Source organism: Lepidochelys kempii, chromosome 1 (assembly GCF_965140265.1).
Source record: "Lepidochelys kempii isolate rLepKem1 chromosome 1, rLepKem1.hap2, whole genome shotgun sequence".
NCBI lineage: Eukaryota > Metazoa > Chordata > Testudines > Cheloniidae > Lepidochelys > Lepidochelys kempii.
In genome coordinates this window covers 204,496,047-204,512,385 of record NC_133256.1, presented here as the reverse complement: position 1 = coordinate 204,512,385, position 16,339 = coordinate 204,496,047, and the positions used below count along the sequence as shown (strand labels likewise).

General features: G+C 47.4%; 1 protein-coding gene across 10 annotated transcripts in view; it reads left to right on the top strand.

Annotated features, from left to right (window-relative positions):
- Window positions 1-16,339, top strand: part of GPR156 (G protein-coupled receptor 156) — a 66,879-nt gene that overhangs the window by 42,420 nt on the left and 8,120 nt on the right. For 5 of the 10 annotated variants that reach the window (XM_073309475.1, XM_073309485.1, XM_073309459.1 and 2 more), the window contains exons 5-9: window positions 2,419-2,554; window positions 4,436-4,546; window positions 9,275-9,406; window positions 10,028-10,123; window positions 13,063-13,299. In XM_073309475.1, coding sequence (XP_073165576.1) covers window positions 2,419-2,554; window positions 4,436-4,546; window positions 9,275-9,406; window positions 10,028-10,123; window positions 13,063-13,299 — 712 coding nt within the window. Of the gene's footprint in view, window positions 1-60; window positions 177-2,418; window positions 2,555-4,435; window positions 4,547-9,274; window positions 9,407-10,027; window positions 10,124-13,062; window positions 13,300-16,339 lie in introns of those variants that run through there. The other 5 variants (XM_073309523.1, XM_073309502.1, XM_073309511.1 and 2 more) reach the window with 5 other exon arrangements.

Here is a 16,339-nt window from a genome sequence, read left to right as displayed (position 1 = left end):
CCAGTTACTGATCCATGAGAGGACCTTCTCTCTTATACCATGACTGCTTAGTTTACTTAAAAGCCTCTGGTGAAGGACCTTGTCTGAGGCTTTCTGAAAGTCCAAGTACACTATATCCCTTGGATCACCCTTGTCCACCTGTTTGTTGACCCCCCTCAAAGAATTCTACTAGATTGGTGAGGCATGGTTTCCCTTGACATCCAGGTTTCCTTCATGACACAAGACCATTCGTGGTTTGGATATAGGTTGCATTTTATCTAGGGCACTGCAGTGTATTAGACCAGTATACCACCTGGCACGGGTTTATATGGTAGAGCAGTACTGAATTCTGTAGCAATCTAAATTGATTACAGAATTACTTACAAACCTTCTGAGAATGTTCTCACCGTGGAACTGGAACAAATGCACAATATTTATTTGCCTTCTTGCAAATAAATAGTTGGGGATTGGTCCTGCTTTGAGCAGGGAGTTGGAATAGATGACCTCCTGAGGTCCCTTCCAACCCTGATATTCTATGATTCTATGTAACTGGTGAGCCTAGGAAAGCAGAGGGAATACCCCATATGCAGCTAGAGGAGGTGGTCTGGCTATTATCCTAAACCAGTGGTTCTCAAACTTTTTTTTTTCACGGACCACTTGAAAATTGGTGAGGGTCTCGGCGGACCACCTAATGATCTTTCCAAATGTTGTTTGTACTGTTAGCTAACTATTGTAAAGCGCTTTGGATAAAAGCACTATATAAAAAAAACAATAATAATAATTAACTTTTTTTGTTCTACAAATAAAAGCACACAAGTCATATTTTAATATCAGTAGTCTTACCTTTCTAATGCGATTGATGTGCCCTCTCTCCCCCGCCACAGCAGCCCCTGAGCTGGGGCTGGGAAGGAGGGGGGTCTCCCGCACCGCATCAGCAACCAAGCTGTGCTGGGAAGGAGGTGAGTCTGTCCCTCTCTCCCCTGCCACAGCAGCCACAGAGCTGAGGCTGGGAAGGAGGACCGTCTCTCCCTGGCAGCCGCAGCCCTAGAGCTGGGGAAAGTCACCTCTTTCTCTGGCTGCCGCAGCCCTGCACATCCCAAACTCCCCCCACCCCCTCTTCTCATCCCACTTCCCCCTCCCACCTACCCCCTATTCCCCCCAAGGCCACCACCTCACCTTACATGTGCGTCTTCTCCAGGGTCCAGGCTCCTAATTAGTGGAGTCACACCTGTGTGACTCCACTAATTAGACCTTTCATTTTCTTGTGTGCGGCCGCCCAGGTGTGTACCTTAGAAGGAAATATCCGTGGACCACCTGAATGGAGCTCGCAGACCACTGGTGGTCTGTGGACCTCAGTTTGAGAACCTCTGTCCTAAACCCTGCTGGAGTGGAGCTCTGAGGAAGAGAGTGGGGTGGAAACACCTGGAATATTATGTTTAATTCTGGGCTCCATGTTATCTGGAGAGAGTTCAGAGAAGAGCAATAAAAATGATCTGGGGGCTGAAGGCACTGAGTTATAAAGTGAGATGAAAGGAGCTAAGTCTGTCTGATTAGACTGTGGTGACTAAAGAGGGGAACACATTAACAATCTGCAAAGATCTGAAGGGTGGGAGCACCAGGGATGGAGAGGAGTTATTTATGGTTTGATCCCTGTGTACAATTAAGAGTAATGGGATGAAATTAAGGAGGAGGAACTGTAGGCTAAATATTGAAGGAAACTTTCTGGATATGAGTTGTATTAAACTATGGAATAATCTCCTCTAGGGAAGGGGTGAATGCCATCAGTTGGGACATATAAAACTGGACTGGAGAAAGTACTAGACATGCTCAGAAACTATGGTGATGAGGGTGGTATAAGAACCTACATAGTATAGAATAGAACAGAACATGTACAACCAGGGACAGTCCTGCACTGCCCCTGGAGATGGACTGGATGATCTAATAGGGATTGTCTATCTCCAACTTCTGTCATTCTATGATAGGCGGAGGGTTGTCCAGTGGTTAGGGCCCTAGTTTAGCACTTAGGAGGGCTAGGTTCAATTCCTTGCTCTACCAGAGACTTCACGTGTGACCTTGGGCAAATCACTTAATCTTTCTGTTCCTCAGTTCCCTATCTATAAAAAGGGGATAATATCACTGCCCTACCTCACAGGGTGTTCTCAGGATGGATAGATTAAAGATTTTGAGGTGCTCAGACCTAGAAGTTGGCAACCCTAGAAGAACCACAGATAGACAGATGGCAGAGTTCCTAGTGCAGAAGTTCAACTGGTGCATAGGAGGCTATTTCCCAGAGGCAGCCCCTGTGGATATCAGTAGCCAGGTAAGAGGCCTAGCCCCTTGCTGGTATATAATAATGCTGTGTGGGAGGCTAGTCTCTATCTGTTGTGTAAACTCCCCTTTCATTAACTGTCACCCCCTCGCTTGCTTTGTTCCCTGGAGAATTGTGAAGATGTCCAGCCCCAATCTGAACATTGTGACACTGCTGGGCAGTGGCTTGACTTACACTAGCGCTTACCTCTTCGGGATTCCAGAGCAGAGTTTGTTTTCTGGATCCTCAATGGAAATGCTTATTCAGGTGAGTGAAGTGAACCAGGTGGGTTGATTGTGTTTGTGATTTGCCAGGAAAGGTTTTTAATGTACACACCACCCCTGCTGAACTGTGACAGTTTCCCTGTCCTGGCTGCCTTGTGCACTGTGTTGAGCTTGTATTTTCATATATGCAAAGATGCTTCCAGTCTGAATGGACTCTACTATTAGACTGAGAGCAAACAACTAAACAAGAGAGAACATAAGTAAGGTCTTCAGGAGAGAGCACAGTTTGTGTAGCAGCTGCTCCTGCAGACAGGCAAGCAGACTCCTGCACTTTTAAAGGAGTGGTACAGAGGGTATGTAAAAACTCATAGTAGTTAGTTATCTATATATAGCACAGGGACCACGGGCAGCAAGAGAACGGGCACAATATCTTGGGCACAAATATCACTTGGAAATCTTCATCAAAACTACACTCTGCCTAATTAATTCCTGATTTCTGCCCTGGGTATGGCCCCTACCAGCTAGGGACTCAGCGCAGAGCAAAGGAGGTGAGTGTGTGGGGGGGTGGAGATGGGAGCACTGCAGAGAGAAAGAACATCCAGCTCTCGGAGAAGGCAAACACTGTGGAGAGAGTAAGAGGCAGGGAGGTCGTGTTCAGTCACCTGGATGAAGGTAATTGGAGGTGGTGCCAGCTACAGCTTTATTGGTGCTCAAGTCATGTATGTGTTTCAGTCACTCTTGTGCTGCTTTGGTCTGTTTGCTCCTCTAACAGTTACTCTTGAGGGAATTCTGTGCCACTGAGCATGCAGAATTTACGCAGAAATTAATGTGCGTGCAGAAGTTCCTTCCCCCCGCCCCACACACACACAGAAATGGGCTGTAGAGCTTCTGGCTGCCACTAGGGGCTGCTGGATCTGACCAAGCCCAGCTTGCAAATAGAAGACGCTGCCGGGGTGGGGAGAGCTGGAGGGTTCCCAGCAGCTGCAGTTCTCAGCATGCCCTGAAGGATCAGGCTGTTTCTCCTTCTGGATTCCTGGGCTCTGCGAGTGCAGGTGTTTAGGCTGCAGGGGTGCTTCATGATTGGGCTCTGCGGGGAGGGAGCAGAGAAACAGGAACTAGGTCGACATAGGGGTTTCTTTAACTCTGCTCCTGAAGGAATTTTTGTGTGTGTCTGTGTTGTTACAGACATAACTTGCTGACAGGAATTTTGAAATAAATTACCAAAATAATTGAAACCGGCATGATTATATAGTGTTATTTTGATAAAATGCGCAGAATTTTGCAGAATTTTAAAATATTGTGCGCAGAATTTTTAATTTTTTTGGTGCAGAATTCCCCAAGGAGTAAACAGCCTTTGGTTCCTCCACAGACTGGCAGAAAAGGAAGGGATTGCATCCTCATAGTCTGCTCCTGGCTTGTTCTGCCTCAGATACGCATGCTGAGTGGCTGGTAGCTGCTCCTGACAGTGACTCTGGGCACAGCCCCCGCCCCAGGGTGACTAGTGCCACCTCCCAGCCCTGTGGTCCTGTCCAATAACATGAGCTCTTTGGGCAGCAGCTTTGCTATTAAAGTGGTGTCTTTTTTTTTTTTTTTAAATTGGGAATTCCTGAGGATGGAAGGCCTCTGCCCACTGTGGTGTCCTGACTGGGAGGCCTTCTGTACTAGGTTTGACTGGAGTTCCTCAGCCCAGAGTTTTCTGTCTCCCAGGCATGGGCTGGCTGGCAGATATGGGGTCCCTATTTACTAGTTTTCCTTCCGTTTCTATGCATGTTTGGAACACCATTTGGCCTGGGAAGGGGGCAGAGCTCCCTTGGGAGCAATGTGGAAGCCCCGCAGGGAAAGTGCTATTTGTAATTGCTGGGTTTCACTGCCTTGTAACAGGGACCTCCAATCCCATCTCTCACTCTTTGCCTCCTGTCTGCAGGTGCGACTCTGCTTGCTGTGTGTTGGAAGCTCCCTGGTCTTTGGGCCCATCCTAGGGAAAAGCTGGCGGCTGTACAAAGTGTTCACACAGCGCGGTCCAGAAAAGAGGGTGGTAAGTTCTCGCAGCACATGCCCTGTGCACTGGAACACAGAGGCTCCTCACCTGTGAGGTGCTGGGGCTCTCCACATGGGCTGCACTGAGAAGCAAAGGGAAATGCTTGACAAAAATCAAGCTCTACAAGGTCCATGAATCATTTGCCGACTGTGGATGAATCATAGAATCATAGAATATCAGGGTTGGAAGGGACCCCAGAAGGTCATCTAGTCCAACCCCCTGCTCGAAGCAGGACCAATTCCCAGTTAAATCATCCCAGCCAGGGCTTTGTCAAGCCTGACCTTAAAAACCTCTAAGGAAGGAGACTCCACCACCTCCCTAGGCAACGCATTCCAGTGTTTCACCACCCTCTTAGTGAAAAAGTTTTTCCTAATATCCAATCTAAACCTCCCCCACTGCAACTTGAGACCATTACTCCTCGTTCTGTCATCCGCTACCATTGAGAACAGTCTAGAGCCATCCTCTTTGGAACCCCCTTTCAGGTAGTTGAAAGCAGCTATCAAATCTCCCCTCATTCTTCTCTTCTGCAGGCTAAACAATCCCAGCTCCCTCAGCCTCTCCTCATAACTCATGTGTTCTAGACCCCTAATCATTTTTGTTGCCCTTCGCTGGACTCTCTCCAATTTATCCACATCCTTCTTGTAGTGTGGGGCCCAAAACTGGACACAGTACTCCAGATGAGGCCTCACCAATGTCGAATAGAGTGGAACGATCACGTCCCTCGATCTGCTCACTATGCCCCTACTTATACATCCCAAAATGCCATTGGCCTTCTTGGCAACAAGGGCACACTGCTGACTCATATCCAGCTTCTCGTCCACTGTCACCCCTAGGTCCTTTTCCGCAGAACTGCTGCCTAGCCATTCGGTCCCTAGTCTGTAGCTGTGCATTGGGTTCTTCCGTCCTAAGTGCAGGACTCTGCACTTATCCTTATTGAACCTCATCAGATTTCTTTTGGCCCAATCCTCCAATTTGTCTAGGTCCTTCTGTATCCTATCCCTCCCCTCCAGCGTATCTACCACTCCTCCCAGTTTAGTATCATCCGCAAATTTGCTGAGAGTGCAATCCACACCATCCTCCAGATCATTTATGAAGATATTGAACAAAACCGGCCCCAGGACCGACCCTTGGGCACTCCACTTGATACCGGCTGCCAACTAGACATGGAGCCATTGATCACTACCCGTTGAGCCCGACAATCTAGCCAGCTTTCTACCCACCTTATAGTGCATTCATCCAGCCCATACTTCCTTAATTTGCTGACAAGAATACTGTGGGAGACCGTGTCAAAAGCTTTGCTAAAGTCAAGAAACAATACATCCACTGCTTTCCCTTCATCCACAGAACCAGTAATCTCATCATAAAAGGTGATTAGATTAGTCAGGCATGACCTTCCCTTGGTGAATCCATGCTGACTGTTCCTGATCACTTTCCTCTCATGCAAGTGCTTCAGGATTGATTCTTTGAGGACCTGCTCCATGATTTTTCCAGGGACTGAGGTGAGGCTGACTGGCCTGTAGTTCCCAGGATCCTCCTTCTTCCCTTTTTTAAAGATTGGCACTACATTAGCCTTTTTCCAGTCATCCGGGACTTCCCCGGTTCGCCACGAGTTTTCAAAGATAATGGCCAATGGCTCTGCAATCACAGCCGCCAATTCCTTCAGCACTCTCGGATGCAACTCGTCCGGCCCCATGGACTTGTGCACGTCCAGCTTTTCTAAATAGTCCCTAACCACCTCTATCTCCACAGAGGGCTGGCCATCTCTTCCCCATTTTGTGATGCCCAGCGCAGCAGTCTGGGAGCTGACCTTGTTAGTGAAAACAGAGGCAAAAAAAGCATTGAGTACATTAGTTTTTTCCACATCCTCTGTCACTAGGTTGCCTCCCTCATTCAGTAAGGGGCCCACACATTCCTTGGCTTTCTTCTTGTTGCCAACATACCTGAAGAAACCCTTCTTGTTACTCTTGACATCTCTGGCTAGCTGCAGCTCCAGGTGCGATTTGGCCCTCCTGATATCATTCCTACATGCCCGAGCAATATTTTTATACTTTTCCCTGGTCATATGTCCAACCTTCCACTTCTTGTAAGCTTCTTTTTTATGTTTAAGATCTGCTAGGTTTTCACCATTAAGCCAAGCTGGTCGCCTGCCATATTTACTATTCTTTCGACTCAATGGGATGGTTTGTCCCTGTAACCTCAACAGGGATTCCTTGAAATACAGCCAGCTCTCCTGGACTCCTTTCCCCTTCAAGTTAGTCCCCCAAGGGATCCTGGCCATCCGTTCCCTGAGGGAGTCAAAGTCTGCTTTCCTGAAGTCCAGGGTCCGTGTCCCCACATTCAGAGCTTGAAATGAGACAGAACGGGGAATGTGGGGACACACAGGGACCGACAGTGGGATATAGAGCTTCAGGCACTTAGATACCAGCATCACAGGCACAGAGCAAAACCTGGCTAGACCGGGACTCATTCCCCACTGCCTGGGGCAGTCATTTACACCGGTGAAAAGCAGGGATAAAATGCTACCAAATCAGAATAGTGGAAATGACAGGAGCAGCAAGACAGTGGAGAATCAGGCCCGTAGAACAGAGAGGGAGGAGGAGTTTAGATACCTTACTTATCTAGTGCATTTGTTCTCCTGCCAGGTGGGGCATGCCCATCTGGTAGTAATCACTGGTCCCTTTGTGAAATGAGTGGATGGTTTCTTACACTGTCCAAATGTCCTCATCACAAAACCCACCAGCAGGATTGCCATTAGTAGGTCCTCTTCTTGTTAATCACACATCAGTGAGTTCATGGAGACAGAACTCCCTTCTCACTCCTAGAGGGGTCTTCTTCAGTGAAGCATTGAATGAAGGAAGTTTGCCTTGCTGCTACTCATGCTTTCTGCTCATCCTGTGGATAGAGGTTGCCAGTCTCCAGGAGTGTTGGGCTGGCTCCTTTTACCAGCACTCAATTCTCACACAAGTATTTTAAGAAAGAAGAAAATATATCTCTTACAAAACAAAAAATATCTGCAAATCATCTCCTGTTTCATTTACGTGCGAGGGCATGAGTTTTGGATTCAGCAGCTAATGCCACCAGATACTTAGTACCAGCTTTTTCCAGCATGCCCACGGCAGATTTCGGTGTCTTACGAAATTGCCAGTTTCTGCTGCTGGAGAAACCCCAAGCCCGAGCTCAGTTCATGGTAGGTAGAATAAAAATATTTTCAACTGTCCTTTAAGCAAAGACCTCTGGGTGCCCTACCTTCCCTGGCTCGGACTGAAGTTTCTTTATAACAGAATTCTCCAACCAGCCCTATTGCAGGGCATTGCTGATGTATCCTCTGGGGGTGGGAATGTAAATCAAGTGTCTTTTCCAGAGTGCACTCTCTGGAAAAAGATACCAGGAGACCACAATCAACTTCTGAGCCCTGGTCATCTAGTGTCCAGAGCTCAGTCTCTAGGTTGGTGGCCTGGCACTTAGTTTTCAGCACCACTGGGGTGAGGCCCTAAGCTCAAACATCTGGATCTTGTTCCCAAACTTTGTTTTAATGATGAAGAATCCAAGCTTCAGAATTTAGATCTGGATTTGGAACAATTCTAATTTTTGGGAGTGTAGAGAAAGAGTCATATCCAGGGATTTGGATCAGCTCCGGAAAGAGAGAAAGCCCTTTGTGAGATTTCGTTCTGGATCTGGGTTTGGATCTCCAATCACACCTGTAGTTCTGAGCTGTTTCGACCAGGGTTTTTGTTCAGAGCCATTTCTGGTTTTTCTAGTTATTTTTAATATAAAAACAAGTGAAACAAATGTCAGCAAATATTCCAGACTCCCTTCTCCCGGTGCAGGCACTTCAGGAAGGGCTGGAGCAGACCCTCTTTCTGCAGGGGGAGGATTCTGAACACCTCTGTGCAGCACAGGAGAAAAGGGGGCATGCTGACTGTGAAGAATGTGGGAGTTATCTGTATTGATTTTTACGAATGTTATCTATATATCTGTGTGGACTTGGGGGTTATTTTGCTGCTGTGTAAAGGGGAACGAAGGCGCTAAATCAGTTTGAGCTAACTTTGGACTGCATGTACCAAAGGCTACTGGGTGCACATACAAGGGAGGAGATAATGCCTTTGAAGTTTACAAATTGGGATTTGGCTAGTCCTGCAGCCTGAGGTTAGTCTCCAGCTTGAAATCCCAGGGGCTTTGAGATGGGGCCTTTCAAACAACAAGATTTGAAGCAGTTAAAAACCTGAGCCTCAGAGGAAAGGAGAGACAGGGGGTCTGTTGGGAGACTGACTGTAACATGGTCTCCAGGTGCTGGGGCCCCACGATAAATGGGGGGCCTACCTAAACGTGCAGTAAGGCCACGCTGAGGTAAGACAATATGCATATATCCGCTTTTGTTATTTTTAACCTTTTTTCTTTCTGCTTGGGATGTCCCTATGGATAAATAGACCATGCTCTGTTTTGGATCACGCGGTTCTCTGTCACTGTATTTACCGGTTGGTCACTGCTCTGAGAGAGGATTCTAGAGCAGGAGCAATACCAAGTTGGACCTGCTGTACATAATATGGTCGAGAAACAGGAGGCGCTGTCAAAAATGGTCCGTTTTAAATCAATGGGGTGAATTGTGGGATTCCACTATGGGGGAAGGGGCAGGTATAGACCTGTCATTTGAAAGAGCCCACAAAGAGACAGAGAGGTCACAGGTTTGCAGCTCATCCCTGAACCATAACACTGGCCTTCTGTGAGTTGCAGATCATCAAAGACCTCCAGCTGCTGGTGATGGTGGTGGGGCTGGTGCTGGCGGATGCCATGCTGCTCACAACATGGATTTTCTCTGATCCAGTTCAGTGTTTCCAAAGCTTCACCGCATCCCTGAGGGTAAGAGGACAATAGCAGGAGGCTGAACACTGCACCGTTGTGTCTATGTCATGCTATGATTCAGCCCAGCAGACCTCTGCAGGCATGAAAGATGGAAGGGTTTGTTTTAGAAAAGTTCCTAAGCCGCAAAGTTTGGAGCTGACCTTCCTCAAAGGTCTGAGGTGTTGTAAACTGGGGTTAGGTTTGGACCCTTATGGAGACAGATGCCATTTGCGGAGTTCCAGCCAAACATGCTTGAAGCTGGACAGGAGGATCTGGTTCCAGAGCTTTGATTTGCTACCATTATAAGTTCTAACCAATGCCCTGTCTACTCTGCAGGGAGCATGACCTGGATTCTGCAGCTCTCCAGCATGGAAGACTGGAGAGTCTGTGGCAGGTGCAGAGAAATTTGAAAACTGAGGCTTAATGAGCATGTTGGTAGATGAATACCGAAGCTGGGTATCTTTCTTCCTTGAATTCTCTGCTCTCAATTGCACTTTCCCAGTCGTCAGACAAGCTTTCACTTTTCCACTTTGAAATTTGTGCTTAGACACCCCCTAAACCATATATCCACTTGTCTGTTTGTCCATCCTTATGGGCTGGAGCAGGAGCCTTCATTCCTGTGTTCTGACTGCCTCCCAGGTGACTGACAAGGGCATGACCTGTTCGGTGGGTAGGATGCAGTTCTGCGCGTCTCTCTACTCCGAACTTTGGCTCAGTCTCATTTTAGGGTTTAAGGTATGTAACTTCTCTATTCATCCCCGTGTCTCATCTCACCTCACCTCCCTCCAGTCTAGCTGCTGCTGCTAAAATTCTCTTCCTCCCCTAATACTCTGGCCATTTTACTTCCTTTCCTGGCTGCCTCTCACCTTCAAATTCAAGGTTCTCATGCTCATCTTGAAGGTTCTTCCCATTCCCATCCAATTCTGCTTCTGTGTTCTCTTCCCCTGTTGCCCACCTCCCCTGCCAAGCCTCCCTCACAAAAGTCCCCTTTGTATCTTTCTCCCAGTCTCATTTTCATGCTTTCTTTCTTCTTTCCAACCTGTATGCTTGGAACCATCTCTCTCTCTCTTTGTTTGCAAAGCAACTTCTCTCACCTCATTCAGACCTCTCCTTAAAACCCACTACCTCCATGAACCCATAGACTACAATCCAGCACACAGATAAACTGCACATCTAGGGTACGGGACCCTGAGCCTGTGCGGCAGAACTGTATTAATAATAAACATTTAGGTTTTGTCTATATGGGGAAACTTACTAACATAGTCATACCAGTTTAATTATACTGCTGTAGTTATACTGGTTTGACTTCCTGTGTGGCCATTCCTATTGCAGAATAAGAGTGCCTCTCAGGTAGTAGGACTGATACATCAATTTTATTACAGTGGTAAATTTCCCTGTGTAGACAAGATTTTAGTTCTTACATAGGACTTTTCCTTTGTAGACCTCAAAGGGTTTTACAAAGATACCATTAACCCCATTTTACGGGTGGGGAAAGTGAAGGCATCCAAGGCCCAGATTTTAAAAAAGTATTTAGACATTGCTGAGGTGTTTACGAATTTAGATCAAGGTATCCTTAGGCTATGTCTAGCCTTAGGCTGCTGCATTGGAAAATGTGCAGTGTAGCTGCTCTTTGTCACCGGGAGAGAGCTCTCCCAGCAACAAAATAAAACCACCCCAAATGAGGGGCAGTAGCTTCATCGCCAGGAGTGTGGCTCCTGCTGACAAAGCGCTGTCCACACCGGCGCTTTTTGTTGTTCAGGGGGGTAGTTTTCTCCTGAGGGACAAAAATTGTAACGACGAAAGTTCAGTGTAGACATAGCCTTAATCTCATATTCAAAAGGGATTGATGATCCAAAATCCCATTGACAGTCTGATTGGCTTCTATATGCAAGTCCCTTAAGTACACAATATATAAGCAATTACTTGGCTGCTCTCCTTGATATGATATGTGTTGATCATCATCAGCTACTTTGCTCCTGTTCTGTATTAAATTTTCCCCAAATCCAGAGAGATTATCTTTACAGCCGTGGCCTCTATGAACTCTTACTGTTCTTGCTTTTAAAAATAAAATATTTTCTTTCCTGATGCCAACTGCTCATATTTAATAATACCCTGAGCCTGACTCTGGTCTCATTTGCAGGGTTTCACACCCATGTAGCTCCATTGTCTTCCCTGAAATTAAGCCTGATTTACACTAATGTAAGTGAGAACAGAATCAGTCCCTTTGTGTACATATGTCACTCTTTATCTTCAAGGGCATTAACATTCTCAACCCCTTGGGAGGCAGTTCAGTATTCTATCCCCATTTTACAGGCACAGAAACGGATTGACTTGCCCAAGGTTGCACATAGAATCAGTAGCAAAGCCCTTTCTAGAACCCAGGAGTTTTGAATCTGTCCTGTGCTTGTTCCATTAGAGCAACATCCTAGTTTACCACAGGATACCTTAATCTGTCCCCTGGATATTGTTGCCAGGACAGATACATAGTTTTAAATGGGACATTGATGGCAGCCTATTCTGGCTCAGGGGATTAGAAATTGGCTATAGAGCTTTTCACCTTTTTGTCACGAGTTCTCAGGTGGCTAGTGGCAGAAACCTGTGATAGTGCGATGTCTGCTTGACGGTGTGTATGAAATGAATTTGAGTCTCGGTCCAGTTCCTAGTGAGACGGACATCAACATCAGAGAAGCACCGCCAGAACTGAACTAGCTGGCAGTCCCAGCAGAGAGGCCACCAGAAGTCATGGTCTGTGCCAGGGGTTCTCAAACTGGGAGTCGGGACTCCTCAGGAGGTTGCGAGGCTATTACATGGGGGGTCGTGAGCTGTCAGCCTCCACCCCAAACCCGCTTTGCCTCCAGCATTCATAATGGTGTTAAATATATAAGAAAGTGTTTTTAATTTAGAAGGGGGGTCACTCTCAGAGGCGTGCTGTGTGAAAGGGGTCACCAGTACAAAAGTTTGAGAACCCCTGGCCTAAGGAAGCTGAACTCACCTTCTTGCCCATAAAGATGGACTCTCCAGGCTGATGAGCATCCAGCCTCCCTGCAGGCTGATGCTTATTACAAGGCATTGCGAGGAGGTAGTTTGCACTGTCACTATCCCTGTTCTGTGGACAGAGTGCCAATCGACTGCATGCAGGGGTGGCAGATTTGTGTAATTTTTGGTGGCGCCCAGAACGGATCCAAGTCCTGTCCCGTCCCGTCCCCCCCCGACACCTGCCTTGTAAGCTAATATATATTTTTAAAAATAATGTAAAAATGTGAGGGCTTTTGGGTCAATCTAATTCTGGGCTCCCCCCTCATAATTCTACTAACACCCCCCCGCAACCCAACCCTCTGCTCAAGCCCCTCCCACACCCCAAGCCCCTCATCTTGACCTGCAGCACCCCCTGTTATTCCAGTCTTGCCCCTGTCTCCATCCAGCTCTGCCTATACACCTCAATTCTGACCTGCAGCAACATGCTGAGTATTTGCTGCTGAGCTACCATATCAAACTGAATTTCTGCATTATAGATCAAAGAGGGTTAATTAGAATTGCACTGAATGTATCTGAGCTTCATTGGCTCAGTATGGGTTGGGGGAAAGACTGTGACATACAGTAATTTTCCACACTTTGGAAATCTGTAAAACCTCTTCTCCTAAACCAAACCCCTTATCCCTATTTTCTGATTCCAGAGCATCCTGTTGATATATGGGACATACCTGGCTGGTCTGACAGATCATGTCAGCGCTCCACCAGTGAATCAGTCCTTGATCCTCATTGTTGGGGTCAACCTCGTTTTCCTTGCTGCTGGGACAGTTTTTTTAGTTAACTGGTTTTTCTACACTTGGCACAACCTGGTCTTTGGTTTTACATCTGGAGGCATCTTCATCTGTACAACCACAATCAATTGCTTCATCTTTGTTCCACAGGTATGAAACAAACTGTGTTCTAAAGGCCTGGCCTAAAAGGTCTCCTCAGATATGAGGACACGTAGATAATGTGTTCTGAAATGCTCACCCTTTTTCTTCTGGGATAGCAGAACAATACAAATACACAAAGTCTGGGAGGAAGCACCAGCTGGCTCAGAGGCTAGAGTTGTGATATGGAGCCTTTCATCTTTAACTGCTGGTCATCAAGTCCAATTCAACCAAGGTGGTAGCAACTAAAAAATCATTCCCAGTCTGTTTGCTGCTCAGTGGCTTGTGTGAAATGAGTTTTGGGGCCTCTGGTTTTAAGCATTTATATTACACTCATTTATACCAGAGTCCTTGGGCTTGGTTCCTTCTTGACTGAAAGCTGAGAATCTGGAAGAGACAGTGGTGGTTTGGGAAAGGAGGTGGTATGCTGTACTGCTGCTTCCTTCCAAATCTGAGCCCTGAAAACAATGCAGGAATCCCTTATAGGACATACCAGACTGGAATGTGTTTGCCCAGCACTCCAGAAGGGGCTAGGGGAGGAAGTTGGGGTTTATCCCCGTCCTTACGTTCCTGGGGATCTGTGGTATCTGCAGAGCGCACAGGACCTCAGGTCTGCAATTATTTTTCAGCAAATGAAACCTTATACTTCAGTTTTTTGAATACTATTTCAATTAAATGTTGATAAATATTGACTAAAATATCACCCCCAAAAAGTGACAGTGCTTTCTCCTGTTTGGACCAATGTGGCTCAGAAGCTGAAGAACTGAGCCAGCCCTGGTGGGGTTTGAAGCTCTGGTTCCAGGGAGTTTGGACTACCACAGTAACCACATGGCCTCCAAGCATGAATCCACAAGGCCACTTTCCTTCCAATTCCTCCTGCCACTCCCTCAAAATATCCAGGGTAACTCACACCACCATCTACTTAATCCCTGAGTCCACAGCAGCTCTGCCCCTCTGGTCAACCCCCAAGAATCTAGTAGCTATGTGTCTCCTCCCACTCCCTAATGGTGCCTCCTTTCCCCCATGTTCCTGGTGCTCTGACCCCTCTTCCACTTCCCAGAGTACCCTGGTGTCTCTGCTAGTCCCCTCCTCTCCCACTTCCCTCTCTGTGGCTCTGCCCCTTATTTATGGGGTTTGGTAAAAGAAGTGGCCACTCCCATCTGCTTCTCCCCTGGGTAGGTGACCACCTCCCCACATACTGCTCCCATAGTTAAGCCAGGGTGCTCTAGGAGCCACCAGAGGAGTTTGTGGAGGGGGAAAGGAGCAAGCAGATGGGCGAGTGGCTTCAAAGGAGACACTAGCTGTTTTTCTAGCTCTCTGGTAGCCGTGGGCTCTTCCTGACATGGGAGGGGTGAATTTGGCAGTTTTCCCCACCCTACTAGTCCTCTGCTCTCCCCTCCCCTGCCCCGACAAGCAGTGATGGGAGGGGCAGCCCTTGGAGCCACCCCCAGACTTGTGACTACCAACTGCCACTGGATTTGGTCAATATGGTACCCCTGCAGGGAGTACTGGTGTTTCAGAGGTCATGCTTCGAGGCCCTCCTATGAAAGACTGACCTCAGCACTATACATGGTTGCAAAGGGTCCATCAATGGACTGCTGTGCCCGTGTTCTTGGACCACGGGATTGGTTACTGCTGGTGAATCTAATCTGTTCTGCTGAGGTTCTTATACCACACCCATGACCATAGTACTGAGCACCTTACAACCTCTATTCCGTCTCTCTTGTCCTTCTCTCTCTCTCTGCCATAGTGTTCCTCTTCCAGAGAAGCAGGGCAGTGAGCGAGCCTGCATGCTGCAATGCAGACAGGCAGCCTCTGATGCTTCCTGGGCTGACAGTAGGTTTTGCTGTCCCCTGGGATGTCTGCTTTTCTCCACACAAATAGTAAAGCCCAGCTCTCCGGTATGGGAGGGGGAGGAGCAGGAGCTATTTTAAGAAAAGCTATTGACAGGGCTGTGTTCATTGCTTCCTGTGTATTTCAGGAGGAATCTGGTGTGCTAGGCCACAGTCTGTCTGTGTTAATGGATACAATCCCCAGGTTGCTATAATAAGAGGGAAAAGAAGAAATGGATGGTGGTTGGTTTCTATATTGGTTAAGGAGTTGAGGGCTCAAGAGAATGAGCCAGGGGAGGGAGGAACAGAGATAAACCTTAAACCAGGCCCCGGAAAGAGTGGGTCTGTGCAAGTGCATTTGCCAGCACCCCTCAATCTTGACTGGCAGCCCCCCTGCTACTCCATCTGTGAGACTCACACAGCTCCATCAAAACATCTCAATCCTAACCTACAGCACCTCCTGCTCTTTCTGCCCACCCACAACTCGTTCCTGCTCTGCATGATGATTGCTCCCATCTGGTACTTGCACCACTCCCCAAGCCCAGTTCTGTCCTCAGTGAAATATGGAAGCTACAGAGAGGAGCGACAAATACCCTTCTGTTCTGTTCAGCCAGATGGTGAGGCACTTTGGCTACCTTACTTTGTGTTCCCCACCTTGAGGCTCTTCTGCCTCAAACACTAAAATCTGCTACTCCCTAAAGAATCCACCCAGATAGTGCTTTGCCCTCCTCTAGCGCCTTCACTCCTGAGCTTCATCAACATGAATTAAAGTTCACAATCCCCTGGGAGGTTGGGGAGGTCTGTGAGCCCCATTCTACAGATGGGGAAATGGAAGCACAGTGAGCGGCAGCAAGTTTGCCTGACCCCACACAGCAAATTCATGTCAGAGCCAGAATATAACCTGGAACTTTGGATTTTCAGTTTCCATCTTCTACCACTAGATGACAGTTCTCCCTATAAAATCACCTGAGTGAACCCTGCCTTTGCTCCTCTCTCTTCCTTCCCCAGATTGGGTAATCTGTCTCCCTGGGCTGTCAGTTCAGTATGGTGCATGCTGCATCGTTACCTTCCACCTGCTCTGATGAGGACACTGGTGGTCAAATGATGAGAAAGAACAGGAGGAGGAGGAGAATATGTTGCTGTGAACGCAATTGATCAAGAAAGTGGAGAGGGGACCTGATCATTTGAGCAAGATTCCTGGGACAGGAGAAAAATCTAAC